At 40.6% G+C, this 24,397-nt stretch overlaps 1 protein-coding gene across 1 annotated transcript in view; it reads left to right on the top strand.

Annotated features, from left to right (window-relative positions):
- The first annotated feature begins 12,094 nt into the window (after window positions 1-12,094).
- The window catches only part of MSRB2 (methionine sulfoxide reductase B2), a 41,514-nt gene continuing 29,211 nt past the window's right edge, over window positions 12,095-24,397 (top strand). The window contains exon 1 of the mRNA XM_075587569.1: window positions 12,095-12,382. Within this exon, the coding sequence (XP_075443684.1) occupies window positions 12,265-12,382 (118 nt within the window). The 5' untranslated portion in view covers window positions 12,095-12,264. The remainder of the gene's footprint in view (window positions 12,383-24,397) is intronic.

Raw genomic sequence — 24,397 nt, forward strand, 5'->3', positions numbered from 1 at the left:
ACCGGTTGCTTCACCACTAAGGTAAGTCACCAACCTTACCCTTTACTCTAAAACCCACTCATCTTAACCCCTAATTCTAATGCTACCCCCACTCTAAAAACTTTAACCCCTTACCCTAAGCCCTTACCGTAACCGCTAAAAGGTTTAAAGTTAACCTTAAGCACTAAAACCCAATTAAATTAACCCCCTACTTCTGAAACCCCTAAAGTTAACCCCCTACCCTAAAACGTACCTTCTCGTAATAGCGGACAGCGGCACAGGGTCGAGCAGCAGAGCAGCTGCATTGGAGGATCCCCCTGTGACTAATCGCTGGCGTGGAGTCGGTCGAGACCAAATGTCCCCTTCCGGTTCCGATTGACTGCTGTGGGACTTTCCGTGTGAGCACAGGTTACAGAATGAGCCCAATAGCTCTGAACAGAGACTAAGGGGCCTATTCTATAAACCTCGATAACCCACTTATCAAGGCCTTTTCAGCCAAAATGCGTACTGCTATTCTGTAAGCTTCGATAAGTGGGCGATAAAGGCATAAATCGCCCATGTTTTCAGCAGTCAAAAAAAAATTACCGGGTGAGCGGCGATAAGTCACTAATCGGCAGATTCTGAAACTCATGCAATTCTAGTAGCCTCGATTAGTTTATCAAGGCTAATTGCAGCTCTAGAATGGCGAGTTTGTCCCAAAATCCTCACCCCAGGAAAAGTTGGGGAACCTGCTGAGAAGGCGGTGAGAGAGGAATTAGAAAAAAAAATGCATTTTTCCTGCATCAGATTGATGTCAAGAGACTCCGGAGCTGATACCCATTAATATCCGCACCGGAGACCCCTGGCATGAATCCCATGCAATAAAAATGCATTTACAGGCAACTTTATTACACTGGCGACACACTTTATTCGAGCTTGGCTAGTCCCACGAATTCGGGTATACCCGGGTGTATTGAGGTTTGTGACTGTTTTCTGCCCGAGTGCATTGAGGTATTTTCCAGGCAGGGATTGAAGCATTTTATTCCCGCTGGCTGCAATACTGCACAGTACATATATATATATACTGCATTACAATTCATGAATTTATGCCATCTGGTAGACACGCGAAGCATTGCAGCCTATTAAATACTAATCATTATCATTTAACAGATCAGCCGCCCATCAGCCAGGCATGAACCCAGGCTGGGAAGGCAAATGCAACGGGGCTTGTCAGAGGTGAGGAGCGGTGCATTCCAGGTATCTGCCAGGTACATACCGGGTATTTGCTCGAATAAAGTGTGTCGGTGCAGTACCTTAGCGGCTAACCGCTAAGGCAATGAAGGGTTTACCCACAAGTGCCATGTTTATTGTGGGTAGCGGGGTCGGTGAAGGTGGTATTTGGCCCTTGGTGGGTGTTTAGACCTTGTGTGTGTGGGAGTTGCGGGTCGAGTTAACTCTTTCATTACCTTAGCGGTTAATACCGCTAAGGTAATGAAAGGGTTAACCCCTCCCGCTACCCACCCGGTGGGTATAAACACCCACCAAGGGCCAAATACCAACTTCACCCATCCTCGCTACCCACAATAAACATTCAATAACACAACAAAACTATTACCCACTTCCTCTACCCCAACAACCCACCCCCCCAACACATACAGTACATTAATGGGCAACATAACTATTATCCAGATATGGATAATAGCTCATGTGCCCATTATAAAATCAAACATTAGCCAGCCAGCATAAATAAAGTAAATAAAAAATGTTCTGCTTATCCCTGCCATCATGAAGGGCGTCATCATCATACTGCAGGTCCATGTCCTCCATAGCCAGCAAGGGTACATAAGAAAATACAATCTACTGGCCCCTAACCCCTTAATCAACGTAGCGATTAATAACTGCTATAGTAATTAAGGGGTTAACCACCGTCCTCTGTTACCCACCCGGGAGGCCTAACCACCCACCACGGACCCACTATACCCACTATACCCACCCTGTACCCATTGATTGGCACAGTGGTATATTATACCCATATGATATGGGCACGATAAGCCACTATAGCACTCAATGGTCAATCTAATGAAAAATACACAATAACAAAAGAAATACACAAGCACCTAAACACACCAACAATACAATCATTAAAGCTGCAGTTCAGTCTTTTTTTATTTTTTATTTCTTTTTTTACTTCAATAGTTTTATGTGTGCAATCTCTAATTACCTAAAGAACTGAATAGCTGCAGGTCAATTCGTTCTCCATGTATTGATAGGTCGAAATTTGGTGACATAATTAGTGAAGGGATCTGTTTATATTCTGCTTGTCTGTCAGTGGAAGCTCATGAATATTCATGGGCAATCCTGCACTGACATGCTAGAGGGAGGGCAGGGCTGACAAAGGGGTGTGCCAGGGCTTGTGACAGGACATGAAGGGGCAGTGCCTTAGCAAATGGCTGTTAAAATAGAATACAAGAAAATTGGTCTTTAAAAGTTATTTTTTTTAAAACAGAAAATGCTAAAAGTATTTTTTTTTACTACAGAACTGATTTATTTAAAAAAAACACACATGCAGGATATTGACTGAACTGCAGCTTTAAAAAGCCTAATAGATAAATGTTATTCATGTGTACTATCACCAAAATAATAGAAATTATGTTATTTCAAAACATAAGAATTAAATTAAATAAACATCAATCCAACCAATTAAATAAATAAAACCACCAGCCAATCAATCAAAGAAATAAAAGCACTAGCCAACAAAACAAAGAATTAATTTAAAACGCTTGCCAATCCTACAATGTACTAAAAACAAGCCATCCAAATTCAAAACAATTTAATCCAAACAATAAACAGAAATCGAAAAAAATAGCAATCAATTCAAAACAAGCATTTGCCAAAAAATGCATTGGCTGTCATTGTAATTATCTGTAATGGGGCTCAGATTAATACATTATTAGTCAATGGGCAATCACAAACATAAAAATAAATAAATACAATGAAAAAACCTGAAAAAATACAATTACATACATTCAATATTTTTCTTACCTTTAGAAGTCTTCACCCTCCGAATCCCGGTGTATCTGGAAGCTCTCGACCCGCGACATCCACTGCAATCCGACTCCATCCACCTTGAAGAACAGCATCAGGTACAAAAATCTTCTTTCTCCTTCTATCGTCATTTGTTATTCTTTTCTTCTTATCTTTAATATTCTATCTTCTTTCTTTCAATCCAATAGAGCTCCATGGTAAATCCACAACGGAAGTTGTCTCCTCATCTTGAGCTAAAATGAGACGGAACAGGCCTTATATTGTGCCTGATACATGACATTTTTGGGTCAGATGGTACAGCTCCAATCCGATTGGACGCTGTATCATGTGCCCGTCTTTTTTTTTTTTTTTTAAGGATGTGACATCATCTCCAAGGGAGGTACATAGAACAGAAAATGTCCAAGCGCATCAATATGTGTTTAAAAGTGATTATTACAAACAACTAAGTGAATAATAAGAAACCCATACAGTGAAGACTATGGTTTAACAAATATCATGTAGTGTATATTAACCCTCGTGTGCAAGTGATGAAATATATAAACACCACAAAATACAAAGTGTTATAAACTTCTCTTTGGAATGGAGGGTCTACTGCTGTACTGAATGAGACTGGGGCCAGGATAACACCAGCTAGACAAAAATACAAAGAAGAAAGCGCAAGACCCTCATAGTGTAGTAAATAAAATAAAACAATTATATAAAAAGGTAATGTATGCACGACCAGAAAGAATAATAAAAATGGGCATGTAGGTATATTGACCAGTATAGACCAGATGCTCTTATGGCTGCTGCACGGATTCTGCAAGGGCTGATCACTCTCCTTCAAATGCTCCGATTCTTCAAGGTTGTTCACCAGAGATCACCTCACATACTCGTCTGCACATCCGCAGAAAGAAGCGGACGGGGAGGAGTGGGCTCTTTAACACCGCTTGGGCTCTTAGGTCGCCTCACACGTCAGGAGCTCCACCACTTGTCTCCACATCCGATCCCCAGGTGGTCCATCTGAATGCTGCTCCGTCACAGAGATGGGAGGAGGGGATTTCCCTCACACCGATTGGCTCAAACTATCAAATGACGCACAGTGCGTCACACGCTACAGCAGTTCACAGCCGTATTTACAGAACTGGCAAATCTGCAGCTATTGGGGGCATCTGATAATAAATCTTAGTCCAAGAAAGTCCAGATAATGGCTCAAATGAGCTTAGAGAGCCCAGTAAATATTAGGACATCTCATGTAACAAATCCAACGCATTTCGTGATGCAAGGTCACTTCTCCAGGTAGGTACGTCATATCCTTAAAACCACATGTCTCATATCACATGGTATTACAGCAATGAGATTGAAGACAATCCCATTGGTTGCTGTACCATGTGATAGGTCACATTAGTTAAAAAGGATGTGACATCAAATTTGCATCAATAAATAATTTAAAATTATAAGGGCCTATAGTAGGCACAAATGTTAGAGTTTTCGATATTACATTCTGTTTAAATTCAGTCAATATTATTTTGCTCAGATTAAATATATTGCTCCTTTTTTGTGTATTATTAGTATTTCCCTGTTTCAATAAGTTTTGTCTTCTTTTTTCTCGTTTTCCTCCAGCCTTTTTTTCTGACCTGCTAAAGGGAACTGTAAGGCCCTAATAAATTTTAATTATTTATTGATGAAAATTTATTTTTAAGAAAGCTAACCATACAAAGACATTTTTTAAAATCAAGCATCACAGAGAAGGGAAGTTATAGAAACAGACAGTAAGCTACCATTAAATATAACCAGTGGACGTTTTATACACCCCAAACTAAAACCAAAGTCCACATTTTATCCTAGTCACGAAAAAGGTAATTTTTTTAGAAGTGTTTTATCAAATGGTGAATACCGATTTTAATCAATTAACACAAGAATCAACAAGATTTAAACATAATCTTACAAAAAAAGAAAGGGATGAATTAGAGAGCCTAATAGAAAATGAAGACATTATAAAACAGGCGGACAAAGGAGGTGGGGTTATAATTATGGACCGTAGTTTATGTAAGTGAAGCAAATAGAATTTTAGAAGATAGTGACACGTATTTAATATTGAACCATAATCCTTCCATGAGATTTTATGCAGAATTGAAAACATTATTATTAAAAGGAAAAGATTTGGGGATTTTAAATGAAGATGAGTTTAAATGTTTGTATAGGGAGAAGGTGAAATTTCCTCTCTTTTACTTTCTCCCCAAAATTCATAAGGACATTGTTAACCCACTGGGGAGACCGATTTTATCAGGTATTGAATCACTAACTAGTAATTTGACACATTGACTTTTTTACACAAATATGTGACCTCTCATAGATCATATGTAAAAGATACCCAGGATATTATTAGGATCTTGAGAATATTAAATGACAAGATGATTTTATATTAGTAATGGCAGATGTAACGTCCCTCTATACATCAATTGTCCATAAATATTGGGTAAAAGCTGTTGAGAGAATGCCAAGAGCAGACAGAGATTTAAAAGAAGACCAAGTACAATTCCTTATTGAATCAATGATGTTCATCCTTCAAAAAACTATTTCTGGTTCGATTACAATTTTTATCTACAAAAGTGTGGTACAGCCATGGGGACCAGGTTCACACCAAGTTATGCCAATAAATTTATGGGCACATGGGAGGAAGACCGTATTTGATCTAACCATGCACTCGGTGCGAACCTGGTCACATGGCAGAGGTTCATTGATGATATATTGTTCATATGGAGAGGCAGTATGAAGAAGTAGAGACCTTTTTGGTTATATATGGGTGACAATGATCTTAATTTAAAATTCACCACTAATAGTAGCAAAACAGAATTAGAGTTTCTTGATCTTGTCATTTATGTAGAGAGTAACTTGCTGAAAACAAGAACCTTTTTAAGAAGGTGGATAGCAATAATTTAATTATGGAAACCAGTTCTCATAATCTGGATTGGATAAAAAATATTCCATATGAACAACTCCATAGAATAAAAAGGAATTGCACAGAGGAACAAACATACCGCTAGCAATCAGAAATTTAAGGAAGGAAACTATAGCCTCACTACAATAGAGGGAGCCATCAATAAGGTTGATAATGTTCAGAAGTAGAACGATGAACGGAGCGCACAAGCCAAACGGAGCAGGAAGGACCCGGAATCAAAAATTGAATAAATAGGGCACTTTAATGTGTCAGGAGACCCATCCAACGCGTTTCAATGTGTCAGCCTGTTTTTTTTAGATTTTTGCACTAATATATTTATACCAACTTTGAATTCCTTGTGTGTGACACTCTGGGTGTGACTCTGGGTGTGACTGTGTGTCTGTTTCAGTTGGGGGACATGGCTCTCTCACCCTCTCCCTGCCCGGTGTTCCTGGCTCCTTTCTCCCCACCCCTCGGTCCATCCTATAATTGGTGACGCGCATGCGCGGAGGCCCGAGGTCCATGGTGTGCATGCACAGAGGCCCACGGGCATGTGCAGAAGCCCACTGCTGTTGAAGTCCCTATGGAGGATGAGACCAGAGTCTGGTTATCACAGACATGCTGTGAGGTGGGGAGGTGGCTGATGCCGGCGGGGTGGAGACTCCAGTGAAGGGACTGTAGTGGTGTCTGTGCTGTTGTGAGCTGCCAAAAATCCTATGGCCTCTTCTGCCAACAGTGACATCACTTCTGGGACTCCACTTCCGTCTCCATCAAGGCAATTCAAATTTTTCACATGGTAGGTGTCAGCATGAAAGTTTCACTTAAAAAATGACCCCATTCTTAAAGACCACCTACCAGACAGACCGAATGTAATTTTTAAAAAAGCCCCCCAAATCTTAAAAATAGATTAGCCCCAACCACTTTAAAAAAGAAAATAGAAAGTAATTCCACATGGCTTGATAAACCAAAGGTTTTATTTCGGTTGTATCATGTGTAAAGCCTGTGTACACAAAGATAAGGATAAATTACATTTATTTTCCAAAACCACTGGAGAGTCATTCGATATGGAGGGGTACATTAACTGTAAAACAGAATTTCTGATCTATATGTTGGAGTGTCCTTGTGGCCCCCAAATATATAGGTCACACCTCAAGACCACTGAGAGTGCATATTTTAGAGCACCTGGGTAATATCAGAAAGGGGATTTTATCACTTAATGTATCCAAACATTTTTGTATTTATCACAATTTGGATCTCAAATGTTTGACTTTTAATGGCATTGAACACATTCCCAAGCATTGGTGGGGAGGCAATAGGCTGAATAGTCTAGCTAGAAAAGAAACCTTTTGGATTCACAAGATGCAGACCTTAATGCCAAAGGGATTACATTTGGATATTGATATTGGTGCATTTTTAATTTGAAAATATTTGTGAGATCCTTTTTGTAATAATTATTTTAAAATAATGTCTATACACTTTTTTGGTATGCACTGTCACTTTATAGTAGTGTTCCCTTTTTGTCTCTGTTTTGCATATATTGGTGCACCCGGACTTGCACATATTTTATTTGCACTAATATTGCTTATTTTTTTTATTTTTTTTAAATAAAAAAAAATTCAAATTGGTATTTTATGAATAGAGTTTATTATATATTATGTATTTGATTTTGTAATAGTAACTAATGTGTATTTCCCTCTCACCTTTTAGAGTTGCATCAAGCATCATATATGTTTTATAATTTTTAAGTAAATTTGTTTAGATTAGTTATGTAATAAATTATAGTGTAGCATGTTGATTTATTATTGTGATATGGGGATTGTATATTGGCCCATCATAGTGTATATGTATAGTTAATATAAGATGATTAGAGCAGTTACCGTTTTTCCTGCTATACTGTACATCAATCAAAATCATTGGTGTTTTCTTATGTCCTTCCTTTTTTTGACTAGCCGTTATGTGCTGAACAGCATCGTATTTAATAGGTCTGAACCATTAGTAACATCCTCATTTAGTAATAGATTAAGAAATGATTGATTCATAGATTAATGCATGGCATTGGCTATAAATAGCAAGATATGACAATATGACACATGATTCCTGACGAAGCCTATTGAAACGCATTGAATCTGTTCCAAATTCATTTCTGGGAGGACTAGAGATCAAAGTACTGGCAGCCGAGTGTCCGCAAGATATGACAATATGACACATGATTTCCTGACGAAGCCTAGTGAAACGCGTTGAATCTGTTCCAAATTCATTTCTGGGAGGACTAGAGATCAAAGTACTGGCAGCCGAGTGTCCGGAGAGGCTACTTCCGCCCTAACTAGAGTCACCACAGGAAGTGACGTATGCGGATGCAGAGGAAGTAGCAGGCAGAGATTGGCAGAATACCAGAGATCAACAGTCCTCTCCAATGAATTGTACTTATGTTAAAATGTGAGTGAAATATCCGTATCCGTTTCTGTGCAATACACATTTTGTTTGATATACAACACCATTGTGAGCTCTGTCTTTTAAGTAAAACAGTGGATTTAAAGTGGATTTAAAGACACTGTAATGCTTGCGCTACCCACGAGCAAGACAGGACCCCGGTACTGAGGTGGGGAAGTATAGAACCACGCACCCACAGCAGCGGAAGCATGCCTGGCAGGTGGATTGTCAATGTAGCCGGGTCTGGGTTGGAGAGAGCGGGTTAGTCCTGATACTTGCCAAGGTCTTGGGATGGAGAGGTCAGAATGATCAAAGTCCGTTAGGCCTTGGTCTGGGGTTGGAGAGGTCAGAATCGTAGAAGTCCGTATAGCCGTGGTCTGGGTTGGAGAGGTACGCAGAGTCGAAGGTAAGCCGGGGTCGAAGTCAAGAGGGGTTCAGAAGTCAAGCCGGGTCGGTACACGTAGTATCCAAACTGCAATAGAGACAAGATAGGAGCAAGGCACAACAAACGCAGGAGCTCAAGGCTACGACCAATTATGCACAGCAATGACTTGGAGTGAGAGCAGGGTATAAGTAGGAGACAGGAACCAATTGTATGGAAGGCGGAGCAGAGGCGCGGCCTTTGCGGAGGCTAGGATAGGCTGCAGGAGACAAGTGGGCATTAGGAATACTTGCCACATCGCTGGGGAGCGGTGCACGGCGTCACGTCAGCTCTGTATGCAGAGCGGGGTGCGCGAATGCGCTTGTGCCAGAGTGGAGGTCTGTGCGGCGACAGGTAAGGAGGGAACACGTCGCAAAGGACGTGTTCCCCAATTCCTTAAAGACACATACTTCAGAGGAGGGTCCATTACAGTGCTCCCATCAGAGAGAGGTGGACAATAGCATATTGTTCCTAGAAGAATTCTGTGAGTGAGACCAACACATCTGTTTTAGATAGAAGTACGCTTTTATTATTGGTTACACCATTATTTGTATTTTTTCATTTCACATATTTACTACGTGATCCATAAGCGCTCCCCTTACCTGGAAGACGACACACTACTTTGGGACTAGAGGATGGTCCATCTCAAGGGTTTAGAGCTGCTATCTTTTTACCTCACATATAATATTATTATAATTATTATTGTTTTTCACAATTATTTGGTAAATGTTGTATTCACATTATTGTTTTTAAGGTATTTGCACTTAAATAATTTCCCTGTACCTTGGTACACTATATATTTGGGTAATAACAATTATTGGTTGCACTGTACAGTTTCATAAAAATATACCCAGCAGTTATAAAAGCGCCCGGTTACATCTTTCTTTTCTATACAATATTACAACCCCAACAGATGTTATTTTAAAATAAAACTCCAATCACATTAACCCCCCGACGCACCAGATGAATTAAAATACATAATACCTCATGACATTATCATGACAGTGGGTAATTGAGAAGTATTTCTGAATTTTTTTAAACTTATTTTATGCACTCCTGTTCTTTTATCCTTTACAGGTTGCTGAATGAGAAGATATACGCCATATTAGATGGCACATTTTTAGTGCAGAAAAACGGGAGAAAAAAAATGGAGCACAGACGCACAATTCAATACATCTCGTTATAACAATGTAACTCCCCTCATTGACACCACCTACATTTCAACTGACACTCAACTACTGTATAGTTCATAATATGAACCTGTTTTCTCTTGCCCATGAAATGTCTTATTTGTGTCAGCATTGTGAATTGTTCAGAAGTGCTGGGAACCGTTTATCCAAGCCTAGGAATACTTTGTTGATATTAGATTTAGATGTACTATAACTTGCCTGTGGATTGCTGTATTTTTGTACTGTACAGTAGTTGGTAGTCATAAAGGAACTACAGTAACTCAGAAAAAGAATTACAGTAATAACAAATGCCACATAGGTCACATTGTGTAATATGTGACTCACAAATACAAGTTTATTTTGTAAAATTATTGTTCTTTATATCTATATAATGTATACATGTAAAGCTGTTTTATTCAGCAAACATCTTTTAAACTTCAAGAATGACAGGACTGTTTACAATGTTTATCTGCTACAAACCAGAAGCTGTGCAGCATGTAGATATGAGAACAGGAGTCTGTACGTCGTTACATACTGTAGTTAATATAATGAGCTTGAAGATCTCAATATTTTAAAGTACTGAAAGATCATCACGTCTTACCCTTTTGCTTAAACATTTTATACTTGAGCCCCACTAGCTCTTTCCCAAACATCAGACTCACACTGAGTTGTATTTGTGTTTATATTCATCTTGTCTCACTTAAAGCAGCAATCCAAGCTGCTGTTTTTTTATTATTATTATTATTATTTCCCCCCTTTAATATGTGCATCAATGCAATCCACACAAAGATAAGTAATTAGCTAAGTTGCCAATCGATCTGTTCTCCTGTGATCGATCGGTGAAGATTCGGCTCGGGGGTTCACTAAATCGCCGTCAGTGCAGCAGAAGAGGAGAGGAAATGGTGGTTATAGAAACAAAAAATGCTTGTTACATTATAATAAATTAAAAATGTAATTTCAGAGTTGTTGTTTTTTTAAATGCTACAAGTATTTTCTCATAGTACAGAACTGATTTTTTTAAAACACACACATGTAGGATATTGCTTGCGCTGCAGCTTCAATAGTCTCCTGCACTAAGTATGGAACAGAGAGGTTGTACAGACCCTTCAACATTGGGCATGTGAAACAAGATACACTTTAATTCCACTATTAATGTGGGATACAAGAACTTGCCCTTTTTGGGCAAGTTTATGGCACCCTTTATGGCACCATAACTCATGCAATGTATTAAATGCATAAACCATGTTACCAATAAAATACTTGTATTGATGCATTTATTTGTATATACTGAGTGGCGATAATTTCCTTATACCATGCTGAATATTTATCAAGTCAGATATTTAAGCTGCTGTAACTATCTGAAGATTCTGAGTTTCAACCAATTGGTATCAGGTAGTAGAGCACTCCTGGGTTCTCACGCACAGGCAGAAATAGGTACACCTGGTTTTAATAGGTAACAAATAGGTACAGTCCCTGTGATAGGTACAGCTGGAGGTAATATTATGCATGTAGCACACAGGGAGAGAACCGTGGAAAATTATAGAACTAATGTATTTGGAAATAGAGTTGCGAACGAAAAAATAAAAAATAAACTTTAGTGGCGAAAAGAATGATTATTTGGGCAAAGGGTCCATCCAATCAAACATTTGGATTTCAACACTGTAGAAAACGAGTGCTGGTGAAATTGATAACAATTTGTATGAAACACTTCACACCTCAAAACGATCGGACGGTAATTCCTATTTTGCACTGAATGCTAGCAATCGTGTACCAATGCAAAACGTCGCCCTAATGTAGAGACACAGTTAATTGGCAGATGTATATAACTATTACATAGTTACAAAGTAGAGGAGGTTTTAAAAAGACATATGTCCATCAAGTTTAACCTATGCTAAGTTTAGAAGACAGATACTTTATCCTATATTTGTATATACAGTATTTTGAATACAGTATACTGTACACGATCACAGTGTAAGTTTGTTGAGTGGTTATATCTCTGGTTTTGTCAGATTGCATAATTAACGCTTCACATTTCCCTGCCTCTTGTTTCACATGGCTAGAGAGTATTCAGAGGGATACATTACTCCTGTACGGGAATGTAGTACAGTATATGGGTCCTTGTCTGCGCCCTTTAACCCACTACTCTCTGACCTGGCCTGGGGATGACATCACTGAGGGAGTGACAGCAGCAGCAGCACTAGCACTGCAAGCTGCACAGGCTCACACAGCAGCAGTAAGCAGAGCGCCTTCTACAGACTGAGTCACAGTGTACTTACATCAGTGCTCGGTAACACGCTTACCTACAGTATATCATCTGCAGCATGGCTCGATTGCTTAAAAGCGTCAGCACCCTCCTGTTGAGGGAGAGGACCCTTAGACCTGCCGCTGCAATCAGTTTCCAAGCATGGAGCAAGGCGCGGATGGTGCATACAGATGCGGGTAAGCAATGTGCTGCTGGTTTACAACTCACAGTAACAGCTGGCAAGTTGATAATTAGCACAGCATATTTGTAATGTGGGGTTAGTGTCTTTATGTACGTGTATTTGTCTCCCATCTTATACAGGTCAGTAGCCTTCCCCAGTTGCATTACCCTCTTTCCTTATGATCAATGCTTTTGTTTTATAGATTACATCTCCCATCATGAGCTATTTACAATTCCCCCTCAGACCTTTGATAGAATAATTAGTTATTTTCTCCCTTTTCATAAAAAAGGACGTGGGCTGTTTAATACATGTCTTGACAGCCAGGCTGAGCCGAGTTCCTGTATGTGTACACTGGAAATTTCCACTCTCTCTTCCTTGCACCATCTGTGGTTATTTCCAGGGAATTACATGCACAATAAGCTAAACATCCCATGGTTTTAATTAGAAAACGGTATGGTTCAAGAGGTGCTGCTTTCTGCTTCACAAAGTGCCTGCTTGGAAATACCATTAGGGCTCAAGGAAATGAGCTGTGAAGATTCCCATTTATTGATTTTATATGTTATAATTGATTTTTTTTCCCCCTGCAAAAGTTCCTTTAATTATTTTCTTACAAGGTCACTCTTGAAATTAGGATTTTCTGTTTTTTTTTTAAACGCTGTGACTGTGGAAGTGTCATTTACTATGTGTTATTTTGCTTGCTCATATACAGCACAGTACACAATAAGAAAAATAGTATGCACAATAAGCACGTGGAGATGTAGAGGTATCAGTATGTGGATCTGCAAAAGCAAAATCTGTTGGGATGTGCAGGGTTGCCAGAATATTGATCAGCAAGAGGGGGAAGCCTACTTACTAAAAGAAGCCTCATCTGGGGTGGAAAACAAGATTTGGGGCAGTAATATCTTGTCTTCCTCATGAGCCAATATGTGCTGCTAGATCCATGATAAAGAAAACAAACCTTGGTGACACCATTCATTTGTTTCAGTACCAATAACTATCCAACAGGTAGAAAACCTCCCTCCCCTCCTGTGACAAAAGCCACACCTGTGTGCACATGATTTATGAATGTGAAAGGAGTTAAATTATCCGGCTTACTAAAAATTACTAATATTTCCCCATACACTGTCACACTACTTCAATACGCTGCCACCACCAGGAATAAGTTTAAGGTTTTACCCTCAGGGGTTCTTGCTCTCGCACAAAAACCCAATGTCGCAAAATGTGTCTGAAAATGCAGTTCATCTCTTCAAAAAGGTACTAGGTTCAATTAGAGCCAAAGTCAGACTTTGACTCTTCGGAGCAGGGACTCCTTTTCCCAAATGTTATTTTTATGTCTGAAGCACTTCTTCCCATTATGTGTTATTTATATTATTTGTTATTTAAATGATTGTCATGTATATTACTGCTGTGAAGCGCTATGTACATTAATGGCGTTATATTAATAAAGACAGACAGTACTTTCACCAGTCACTACTATTATAAACAGATTGTTTTTTTCATTGTTTTATTGGCCCATTAATGCAAAGTGCAGGTTAACCCAGGTGACCTTACAGGAGACAGCAACAAACAGGTATTTATAAAATGAAAGTTAACCCCTCTTTTGCTGTATTGTTACTATGACTGAATAGGTTACAGGCATTAATGTTACACAGATCCCATTCCATAATCACTGGCACACAAATCTGCCACACATTTCCACAGACAAAAATTCAAGAGCCAAGCTCAGGCATGGTTCTTTTAATTAATGCTAAAATAGCAGAGCCAAATGCCAATAAAATATGATACAATTGGCACCTGTCATGCAATTGAATGAGATGTCACTCCATTTCTCATCTATTGCTATATAAAACCATTTGCTATGCCACTTATCACACATAAGCCTGATAAATTGGCATTACACTGAACATATTTAAAATGACTCTCTTGACTCATTTTAAAGAGAAAATTACCAATCTAAAACAACCCATTTTAATCTACTTTTAGAATGCACATAAGAACATTTCAGCACACTTAGCTTTAACCATACTTTTTGTAGTGTTGGCTCATTCTTTGTACAGGGAATTATTTATTAACCTGATTGGAGCACTATATCTAATTTTTGTAAACATTAAACTGAACTTTAGTGGATAACAATGGCATTTTTAATGAGTTTTAATACACTGACCAGCCTTTGTTTCTATAGCAGGCTTTAGCTCACCTCCTTAGCAATGCAAGATTTTTGTAACACTTTCATGTTTGTGACAATTTGTTGTCAATATTCCCAGCAGTTTGAGCTGCAAACTGTAACAATAGATAAATGTTACCTTTAGTAATATAAGAATACATTGTAGCTGCTAAGTTACACTGACTGAAGAATTAATTAAAACTGAAAGGTAGCCATTACATGAACCCCAAGAAGCAGGATCTTTGCTGATCAATCACGGGAGAATGAATCGATCGGCAGCTTAAGTAATTCGTTTTCAATAAAGGTAATCAAAGGCTGCATATATTAAAACAAAAAATATATATCTTTTTTAAGTGCGGTGCAGACTGCCTCTTTAAGCATTAAAATATCTTAGTCAAATTCTGTTTCAAAAGTACTAGAAATTCTTCAATTGCATAATACTGTATAAAAATAACTAGGTATTAAGTAAATGGGTAACCAGTCACACTAATCTTCATGTTATCTGATAGTATTATCTGCTTTCTTACTTGTGCTGTAAATTCAGCCATGCAGCTTGGCGCTAAGTATTTTCCAAGCTGAAGTGACCTGAATTGACTCTTGATATTTCCTTTACTGAGACTCGCGCCACCTCTAACATTAAGACTAATTAATATTAAGCATAATGCAGATACCCAGAAAGAGGTTTAGAACGGCGCTGCCATATTTAAACACTATCCATGTGACATAAACAATTTATGATATTTCAACTTTAAAAATATTTAAAATGTGGTAAGTGTGAAAAACATTAGTGCTAAGGTTATCAAATCAATGCTCAAAGCATCCGGTGGGAAGTTGTTTCTAAAAGTTCCCTATATAGCACATATACTTCAACATCCAGGGGAAGCAAAAAAGATCGCCTATAAAGAGAAAGAAACACAACAGTGCAAAAAATGTGTGGAACAAATGATTAATAAAGAGGAAATCTTGGCTCCTATGAATTTCCTACTCAGTGTTTTTATTCAAAAAGTCGTATTCCCAAAACTGTGGCTAGTATACAGTACATTCTTTTTAGAATGATTCTGTGAGGAGATAGAGGAGATTATGGTGGAGATCCTTGTAAAGAAAGGCTCTATATAAAACAAGAAAGAAATGTACTCACAATTTAGTACATTCTTTAAATGCACATAACAGTAAAAAGAAGCATTAGGCTCCCTGTTGAGATCACGCCGTGGTGCTGTCGCCTCTACAGCGATCAACACCTCCGCTCTTCCTGGCGTCTCACTTCACATACGGTTGGTTATGCCCGGTGACTCCCGAGCAAGGGATGGTGCGTGTTCAACTCTTTGAATGGCACGGCTTTTGAGCCGAGAGCCGAGCCACTCCAGCAGCTGAACACGCACCATCCCTTGCCCGGGAGTCACCGGCGTAACCAACCATATGTGAAGTGAGACGCCAGGAAGAGCGGAGGTGTTGATCGCGGTAGAGGCGGCAGCACCATGGTGTTATCACAACAGGGACCCTAAAGCTCCTTTTTACTTTTATGTGCATTTAAAGGACGTACTAAGCTGTGAGTACATTTCTTACTTGTTTTATATAAATCCTTTTTTTACACGAATCTGCAACATGATCTCCTCTATCTCTTTACCCTGATGCAATCTCCACACAGAATCACTCCAAAAAGAATGAATACTAGCCACAGTTTTGGGAATATGTCTTTTTTAATAAGAACACTGAGTAGGAAATTCATAGGAGCCAAGTTTTCGATGTATTAATCATTTGTTCCACACGTTTTTGCACTATTGTTTCTCTTTTTCGGAGATTCTTTCTGCACCCCCTGCTTGTTGAAGAATACAACACAATGCAGACCCTAAGCTTTTAAAAGAGAAGGAACAAGTATATAAAGATAATTTGTATCATTAAACAGTGCATCACTGTCAAAGAATGTAAACTTCCTCCTTTTCGCAATTTTAGTTTTGCAAAAGAAAGATGATACCATAACCCCATTTGCTGCCAGATTGACCATCCATGTACTAGGCCACAATGCTTTGCAAACACTACTGAGTATGTGAAGGAGGGAAGCCTTCATGAATAGCTGGAAAAATATTCCAAAGTGCATGAAATACTTGGCATCAAGTGTGGTTGAGATGCCAAGGAGGCTTTGGTTAGGTATGCACCGAGACTATGGGTGAGATTAACTAACCTCCATTAGGGGTTATTGCATTGTGATCCCACATTGATTGCCATTAAAACTGAGGTTAATGAATCGGCCTCTGTGGGAGTGTAACCCCTCCCCCAACCTCCACGTGTGGGTTACTAAAGTACTGCAAGGAGTTAATAGTAAGCTGTGGCTGTGGACAACACCCCGGGATGACATATGGAACTATGTGACAGGGGGGATAAGAGGAGATGGAATGTGCTAGAGAGGAAAAGGAGAGGAGCGTCGGGGAGTAGAGGTAGGGGATATGTTCCCACAGTTATAGTATAGATTAGGACTTCCTTTTATTGTGTTTCAGTTATGGACAGTGCCCTATATGTTATGATCCCATAGTGTGGCCATAAGAGAAGAGCAGGTCCCAGATAGGGAATGCACACATGCCACCGGGGCCGCAGACAGCTTTCCCCAGGGCCCAGGACTTAAGTTTCAAAGGGGGCCCTCACCCACGTGTCGGCGACCTTATGAGAACCCCCCCCATTTTCTCTTACACCCCCCTTCCCACACACCACCTCGCTCTCACCCCCCTCTTAGACTCCCCCATCACCCTTTCCTTCCCCCTTCCCTCTGTTACACAAGCATGTATTTATCCCCCCTCCCCACACTCAATAACCCTTCTCTCCAATATACACACACAAACAAACAATAAGCCCCCCTCCCCAAAAACACACACAACAATCCCACTCCACAAATATAGACACACACAATAGGCCCCCTCCCCAAATACAGACACACACACAGACAATTGCTCCCCTGCTCGAAATACAGACACACAATAGCCCCCCCCCCAAATACAGACAAACACACAATAGCCCTCCCCCCAAGTACAGACAAACATAAACAATATGTCCCCCTCCACACACACACAATACCCCCCCCCAATACAGACACACAATAGCCCCCCCCAAATACAGACAAACACACAATAGCCCTCCCCCCAAGTACAGACAAACATAAACAATATGTCCCCCTCCACACACACACACAATACCCCCCCCCCCCAATACAGACACACACACACAATTGGTCTCCCTTCCCAAATACAGACACACACACACACACAATAAGCCCCCCATCCCAAATACAGACACACAAAATAGGCTCCCCATCCCAAATACAGACACACGACACCCACCCACAGAATAGGCTCTCTCCCCAAATACAGATACACACAATAGCCCCCCAAATACAGACACACGATACCCCCCCAATACAGCACACACAATTGCCCTCCCTGCCCAAATACTGACAGATACACACACACACACACACACACAAAATAGCCCCCCCCCTCCCAAAATACAGACACACATACAAAATAGCCCCCCTTCCCAAAATACAGACACACACCCACACAATAGGCCCCCCTCCCCAAATACAGAAACACCCCCGTACCTTGTAGCTACGTCAAATGACACTGTGGGGTCATTTGAAGCGTGTGACATCATGTCACATGACGCCGTGTTGCCATGGCAAAGCGTTACAGAGCATCTGGATCATGGTAACTAGAGTGTTGCAGAGACCTAACACGATCCCCTGGCATTTCATTTAAATGCCTTGGGGAAGAGCGCGGGGCCTCTGTAACCACCCGCGCGCCCTCCCAGAAAAATCTCCCTCCCCCCGGCAAGCGCGCCCCCCAGTTTGCACACCCCTAGTCTGGGGATCGCGATGGGACGCGCGTCCAGAGAAGAGCAGGGGGAGCAAAGACAAGATCTAGGCTACGGCCCACAGGGAGACATGTTGGGGGCGTGGCCATGATGTGACGCAGCTGGTTCGCCCTCATTGGCTGAATTACCGCCGTGACTTGGACACCGCACCAAAAGGCAAAAATTTGACTTTTGAGAAAGGTGGTCGCACATCGCGCTTTCTGCACGAGCGCACAGGTAGTGACTGGGACCTGCCCCATAGAGGACCATATCTTGTTTGAGCCACGCACGCTGTAGCGTGCGCAGCCGCGAGTAGTGGGGACGAGGCCAAATACAGGGAAATATAATGCAATAATGTATCCATAGAAGAAATGTGCAACAGTGCACTGCTTGTGGAATGCAGAACAGAAAAACAAGACGGTGGCTGGATCTTTGACAAAGGGCTGGGAGCCCGAAACGCGTCAGAGTACCTCTCACAGCGTCATGTGAACAAGTTTTTGCAAGATCCTCAATAAAGAAGTCATTTTTATTTTTAAATGATCCAGCCACCGTCTTGTTTTTCTGTTCTACATTCCACAAGCAGTGCAATGTTGCACATTTCTTCTACGGATACAGCCTTCTAGCTTCTATGCTGCAGCTGCACGCCCACTACAGGAACATTTGCGAATTGTGAGTACCCTTATTGCCCTGCCTGAGTGTTATTACAGTACTTTACAGCTTTCTAGTCTAGCCCCAGGGGAATGTGTTATACATATGAAGTTACAAGCTGGGGTTCTACTGTTCATTCATCTTGAACAGTTAGGTCAGCCCAGGTGTCTGTTTCTCATCTACTCCTGTAGTAATAAGGGAGGGGGGGGGGAGAGGTGGAGTAACCTGGGATAAAGTGGGACAATTGGTTAACCCCTTCATACCCACATGCAGCAGAACAAAAGTCGTTTTTTGAGCAAACATTTGTTATTACCTGCTTAGCAACATCATGACTGCAGCATAATCAGGGATAATTATATATGAACATTGTGCTTGGTGTCTGATATTCATGGATAAATGGTACAGGTGTTTAACCCTTGGCACTACTTGTCATATACCATGAGGTATGGGGAGTGAATGACTCACTACCTCTGACTTTAGAAGGTTGACAAACGACCACTACTGTTTGTCCTTATGTCACTGTGACTATATTTGGACTATATTTGGATCTACACATATAGACTACCAACCTGTCACCTTCTATACTATCATTACCAACACCAGGCTATGAACGAGCTACTAGTCCTTATCCTGGATCACTCATACAGTGTTAATACCCAGGCATAGACTTATATCAAGCATTCCACACTCCGCTGTGCCTAAACATGCGCCAGGATTTCAGGTTTTAATTAGATTGTTTTTTTCTTGTTATCATTAATAAAATTTATTTATTTTGAGCTCTACCCCCAGTGAGTGCATCTTGTGGGATCCTTTCCTTGTTTCTTCTCATCTACTCCTCCCCCAAATTGGAGCATTATTTGAATAGTCTCACAAGCAAGACTTACTGGATTAACTACCTGATATTCATGTGGATTTGATGTTATATCTGGATACATTACATGGTTTATTATAGCCAATGCACTTTTCTGAGCACGGATACAGAGCTTTTCTCTAATGTTGCTTCATAATGCAATAACGGCAACAAACATAAAAGGGAAAGGAGTCCCTTCACTGGAGAGCTTACAGTTTGAGGCTTATTGAATAACTCCTGAGGCTGCAGATCGCTCTGTGATCAGCCAAAAACTCCTATTCAAGTCAATGATCACAGTGTGATCTGCGCTTTGAGGCTTATTGAACGGGCCCTAAGAGGTAGTGTATATTGGGATACTTGCAGGCACAGTAAGGCTGCGCTTATACTGCCGGCGACGGCGACACGACCGATGACATCACCTGTCGCCATTGTGATAGTTGCATTTAAAGTTTAGGCGACGTCGCTGGCTACAAGGCCAGTGACGTCAGAAAGGGGGAAGGCAGAGGGACGGAGAAGCTCTCTGATTGACCACAAGGGGAGACCGTCGCTGAAAAAAATCAAATAACAGTGACTACCAGATTTTTGGTAGCGTTGGCGCTTGGTCGCCATTGCGTGCACTATAAGCGCCGACGACGGCATGCATTTGTTTTGACGCGACGTCGTGTCGCCGGCACTATAAGTGCAGCCTAAGGGTAAGACATTTTGAAGTGACACAAAGTCGATACTTAAACATTGGAACAAGAGAACCCTATATCTGTCATCTACAGTAAATTGTCAGGTCAGTTTCTGCCAATCTTTTAAAACGAAAACACATTCTTTGTCATTCTGAAGATTGTAGTCTTGTTGTTCAGAAAAGAAACAGTACAGATTCCCAGAATTCTTATGGGTGGAAGTTAAAAACCCAAAAGTGGATCAAGCTGTCTTGAAAATTGGGAGTTAGGCAGGCCATGGTGTCCTCACTGATCTTCTGAAGTATGTAATAACAAATTGTAAAGATTGTAGAATTTCTACTGAACTTCTTCGGAAGCAGAACAAAATGCGTCTTGGGTAGTAATGACGTCATGAGCGCGACTGAGACACAGGTTTCAGCAAACTGTAACTCCTGAACATAGGGCTTTGGAAATTTCTAGCAGGACTTATTTCGGGTCTAAACTATACTGATAGATAGATAACTTTGATGTGGATGTAGCACATTGATTCGCTACCATGATTGTGAGAGGGCTGAGGTTTGCATGTGAGCACCACAGGTGATCAGGCAGGGAGGTTGGTTTAATGCTTTTTGGGCGGTATTTTTGTTTTTTGCACATATGCTTCATAATACCATTATCACAGCCACTCCAGTAGGATTTTTTATTTACACTTCACACTGTAACACTATTGTTTTTTCACGTCACGCACACCTCACACCATACCTTGCCAGTATACCAATTTTTTTTTTTTTTTAAATGTTTTACCTGGAAGTAATATATTGAGGATCACCTGTCATTTTCAAGTATGTCCTGGGCACAGAGTTACACATGGTTACATTAAAAGAACAGAGGTTATGCAGTCAATTCACAGACATTTCATGGACAGATTGGGTTGGAAAATTTGGTAGAGGGGATAAAAGGGGTGGTGAGTTTCAGATTGAAATAGAGCAGCTTTAACATCACCAAACATCAGTGAAGGGCAACAAACAGCTCACACCCTTCGGCTACGCCAAAGTCTGTCTGTCTTTGGGGCGACGCAGATCTACACTGAAGGGGTTCAGATTGAATGCAGCTGTGAATTCAAAGTTCTTTGTCCTCTTGGCTCATTAACATTCCAGTGGGTGGGGTTGACATTCCACATAGTACAAGCAAAAGTTAACCCATAGCACGCTGGTTCTGTGCAGGGAAGAGCAGCTCTTGGGGAACGCCATCAGGCGTCACCTTTGGGGCAACGCAGATGTAAACGACCACCGTATTTCTTTAGTTACAGGTACGCTGCTCCACTAGTTTTAGCTTCTATACTTGTCCCCTCATAGTTTGTATTTTATCATTAAAAGTAAAATTGTATAATTTGTGGAAGTTCTAGTGTGTATCACATATGGAGTCTCTCTTGCTATTACTCATTAAAGTCACCAGTAGTAACATTTACGGAAAGAGAGGTATTGAACACAAACAGAGATACTGTAGAAGCCAGAGATCAAGGTCTAAGGTTTTGCTCAGGGGGATTATCCGATAAAAGGAGAGAACTGCTGGTGATTGCTTATGCCAATAAGATTTGTTAATGTTTATGGCAGTTTAGTGAATAACACCATAATCCTTCTCCCATTATTTGCCCTGATTTAACAGAGCATAGTGTATCTGGCCCTAAATGAGGCATCTTGAACATGCATCAGTTAACATCAGTGTTTCAAGTTACCTTTCACCTACTTTGTACATCATTGAGTGTCAAATTGCAAAGTATCACAAGGCGCAAAAAAGCAGGAGTTACAAATATTATATTGCAAATAAAAATATCACTTGTAAGTACATTCACGTCACAGACCGGTCTGCAACCCTGCTTTTCACCATTATCTATCTCTTAGCATACAATGCTTCCACTGCATCTAGGGATTCTGGGTAATGACATGCCACACAGTGTCACCTTTTGCTTCAAATCCATTTTAACATGGACCCCTATAAGCATATGCTTGTTGTATTACACAGATTTTTAGCACAGCTTGAGTTAAAGACGTGCATAGCCAGTAAACTTACTCAAAGACAGCTGTTTCGACCTTTTGGGTCTCATCAGTATGAGGATGGTTCTACTGGCTTTACATATTATATTTGGCATTCGTCCTGTACTCTTTATGGATCCATAATTTCCCCTATGTTTTCCTGTACCATCCGCTACTGGCATAAACTTCTTTGTCTAGGGGGGAGGGGGGATTATAGCAAAATACATATCAGTATTGCAGAATGTTAGCAGACATTTCATCCTCTTTTATGGAAGTTTGAATTGCAGGCTTGTGTTATTGCAGAATTATTGTACAGTTATGGGAGGGAAATCCACAGCACAACGATATTAAAAGTATAAACTAAGGTCTTTTTTTATGATCTGCGGAGACAACTTGCTCAAAATTGTACGTAAAGCAACATATACTGAGGGGGTTTATTCCTAATCTTCTGAAAAAAATCCTTCAAATAAGATAGTAAACTGCAGACGTTTTTGCAAATAAAAAGATAAGCAGTTTATACAACCTAGTAAGTTTTTCCCAGAGCTATTCATCCACAGTAAATCAATCAGTCAATTGATTTACGTGACACGGGAGAATTAAACTTGCCGGAGAAACTGGGGCCTGTACCTGGGGAAGCAGGGGTCCCCAGACATGAAATTAATGCAGTTCAGGACCCCCTGCTTTAATACCATGTCATTAAAATTCAAATAAAAACATAGCTTCATTACCTTACTGGCTAATCTCTAAGGTAATAAAGGGGTTAAATAGCTGTACCTGGTTTTTTTGTGGTAGAGGGGGTGGGTGGAGGTTATAGTTGCCCCAGGGTGGTTGTTTAGTCCTCCAGGGAGGGTTTAACGCCTCCCTTACCTTAGTGGTTACAACCGCTAAGGTAATGAAGGGGTTAACCCCTCCCGTGAGGCCTAACCACCCACCACCTCTACAATGCAATGATCCTCAGCTTGAAGTACAGCATGATGCACAGAAGTCCACGATACCCAGTTGCTTGAAAAGGAGCCACCGGTGAGTAGATCTTCTTCTTTCTTCTCTTAAACAGGTTCAGGAGATGTTAACTTGCCATCTTCTTCCTGTCAAATGAGATGTGACAGGCCTTATTATATAAGGCCTGTGATGTCACATTTGAGAGACCCATGGTACAACCACCAATTCGATTGGTGGATGTACCATGTGATGTCCTTCCCTTTTTTTGGAGTGATTTGACGTCACCTTAAAGGGAGGGAAGCTATCCAATCGGAGATATGCTTCCCTCCCTTTAAGGTGACATCACATCATCCAAAAAAGGAAATGCATCACATGGTACATCTATTAATCTGATTGTTGGATGTATCATGGGTCTATCAAATGTGACATCACAGGATTTATATAAGGCCTGTCACGTCTCATTGAAAGGAAGAAGATGGCGAGTCAATATCTCCTGGACCTGTTTAAGAGAAGAAAGATCTACTCAGCAGTGTCTCCTCTTCAAGCAACTGAGGTTGGTGGACTTTTGCGCATGATGCTGTACTGCAAGCTGAGGATTATTGCTTCATGGGTCAAGAGTGTTTGTTGCTGCAGTTTGATGAGGAGGATGAAAGCCTTCATCCCGGGAAGGGTAAGATACACATTTATTGTATTTTATTCAATTGTGATTTTTTTAGGGTTCCCATTGATTGCCAATGTGGCTATATGTGCCCCCCATTGAGGGCATAGGTAACCATAGTGACAATCCAATGCATATTTTGGCTACGGTTTAGTTTAATTGTATTTTAATGTGTTTTTCATATAAATGTATTTTTTTAGGGTGCCCATTGATTGCTAATGTGGCTATCTGTGCCCGCCGTTGAGGGCATAG

The sequence above is a fragment of the Ascaphus truei genome, chromosome 2, assembly GCF_040206685.1.
Source record: "Ascaphus truei isolate aAscTru1 chromosome 2, aAscTru1.hap1, whole genome shotgun sequence".
NCBI classification, from domain to species: Eukaryota; Metazoa; Chordata; class Amphibia; order Anura; family Ascaphidae; genus Ascaphus; species Ascaphus truei.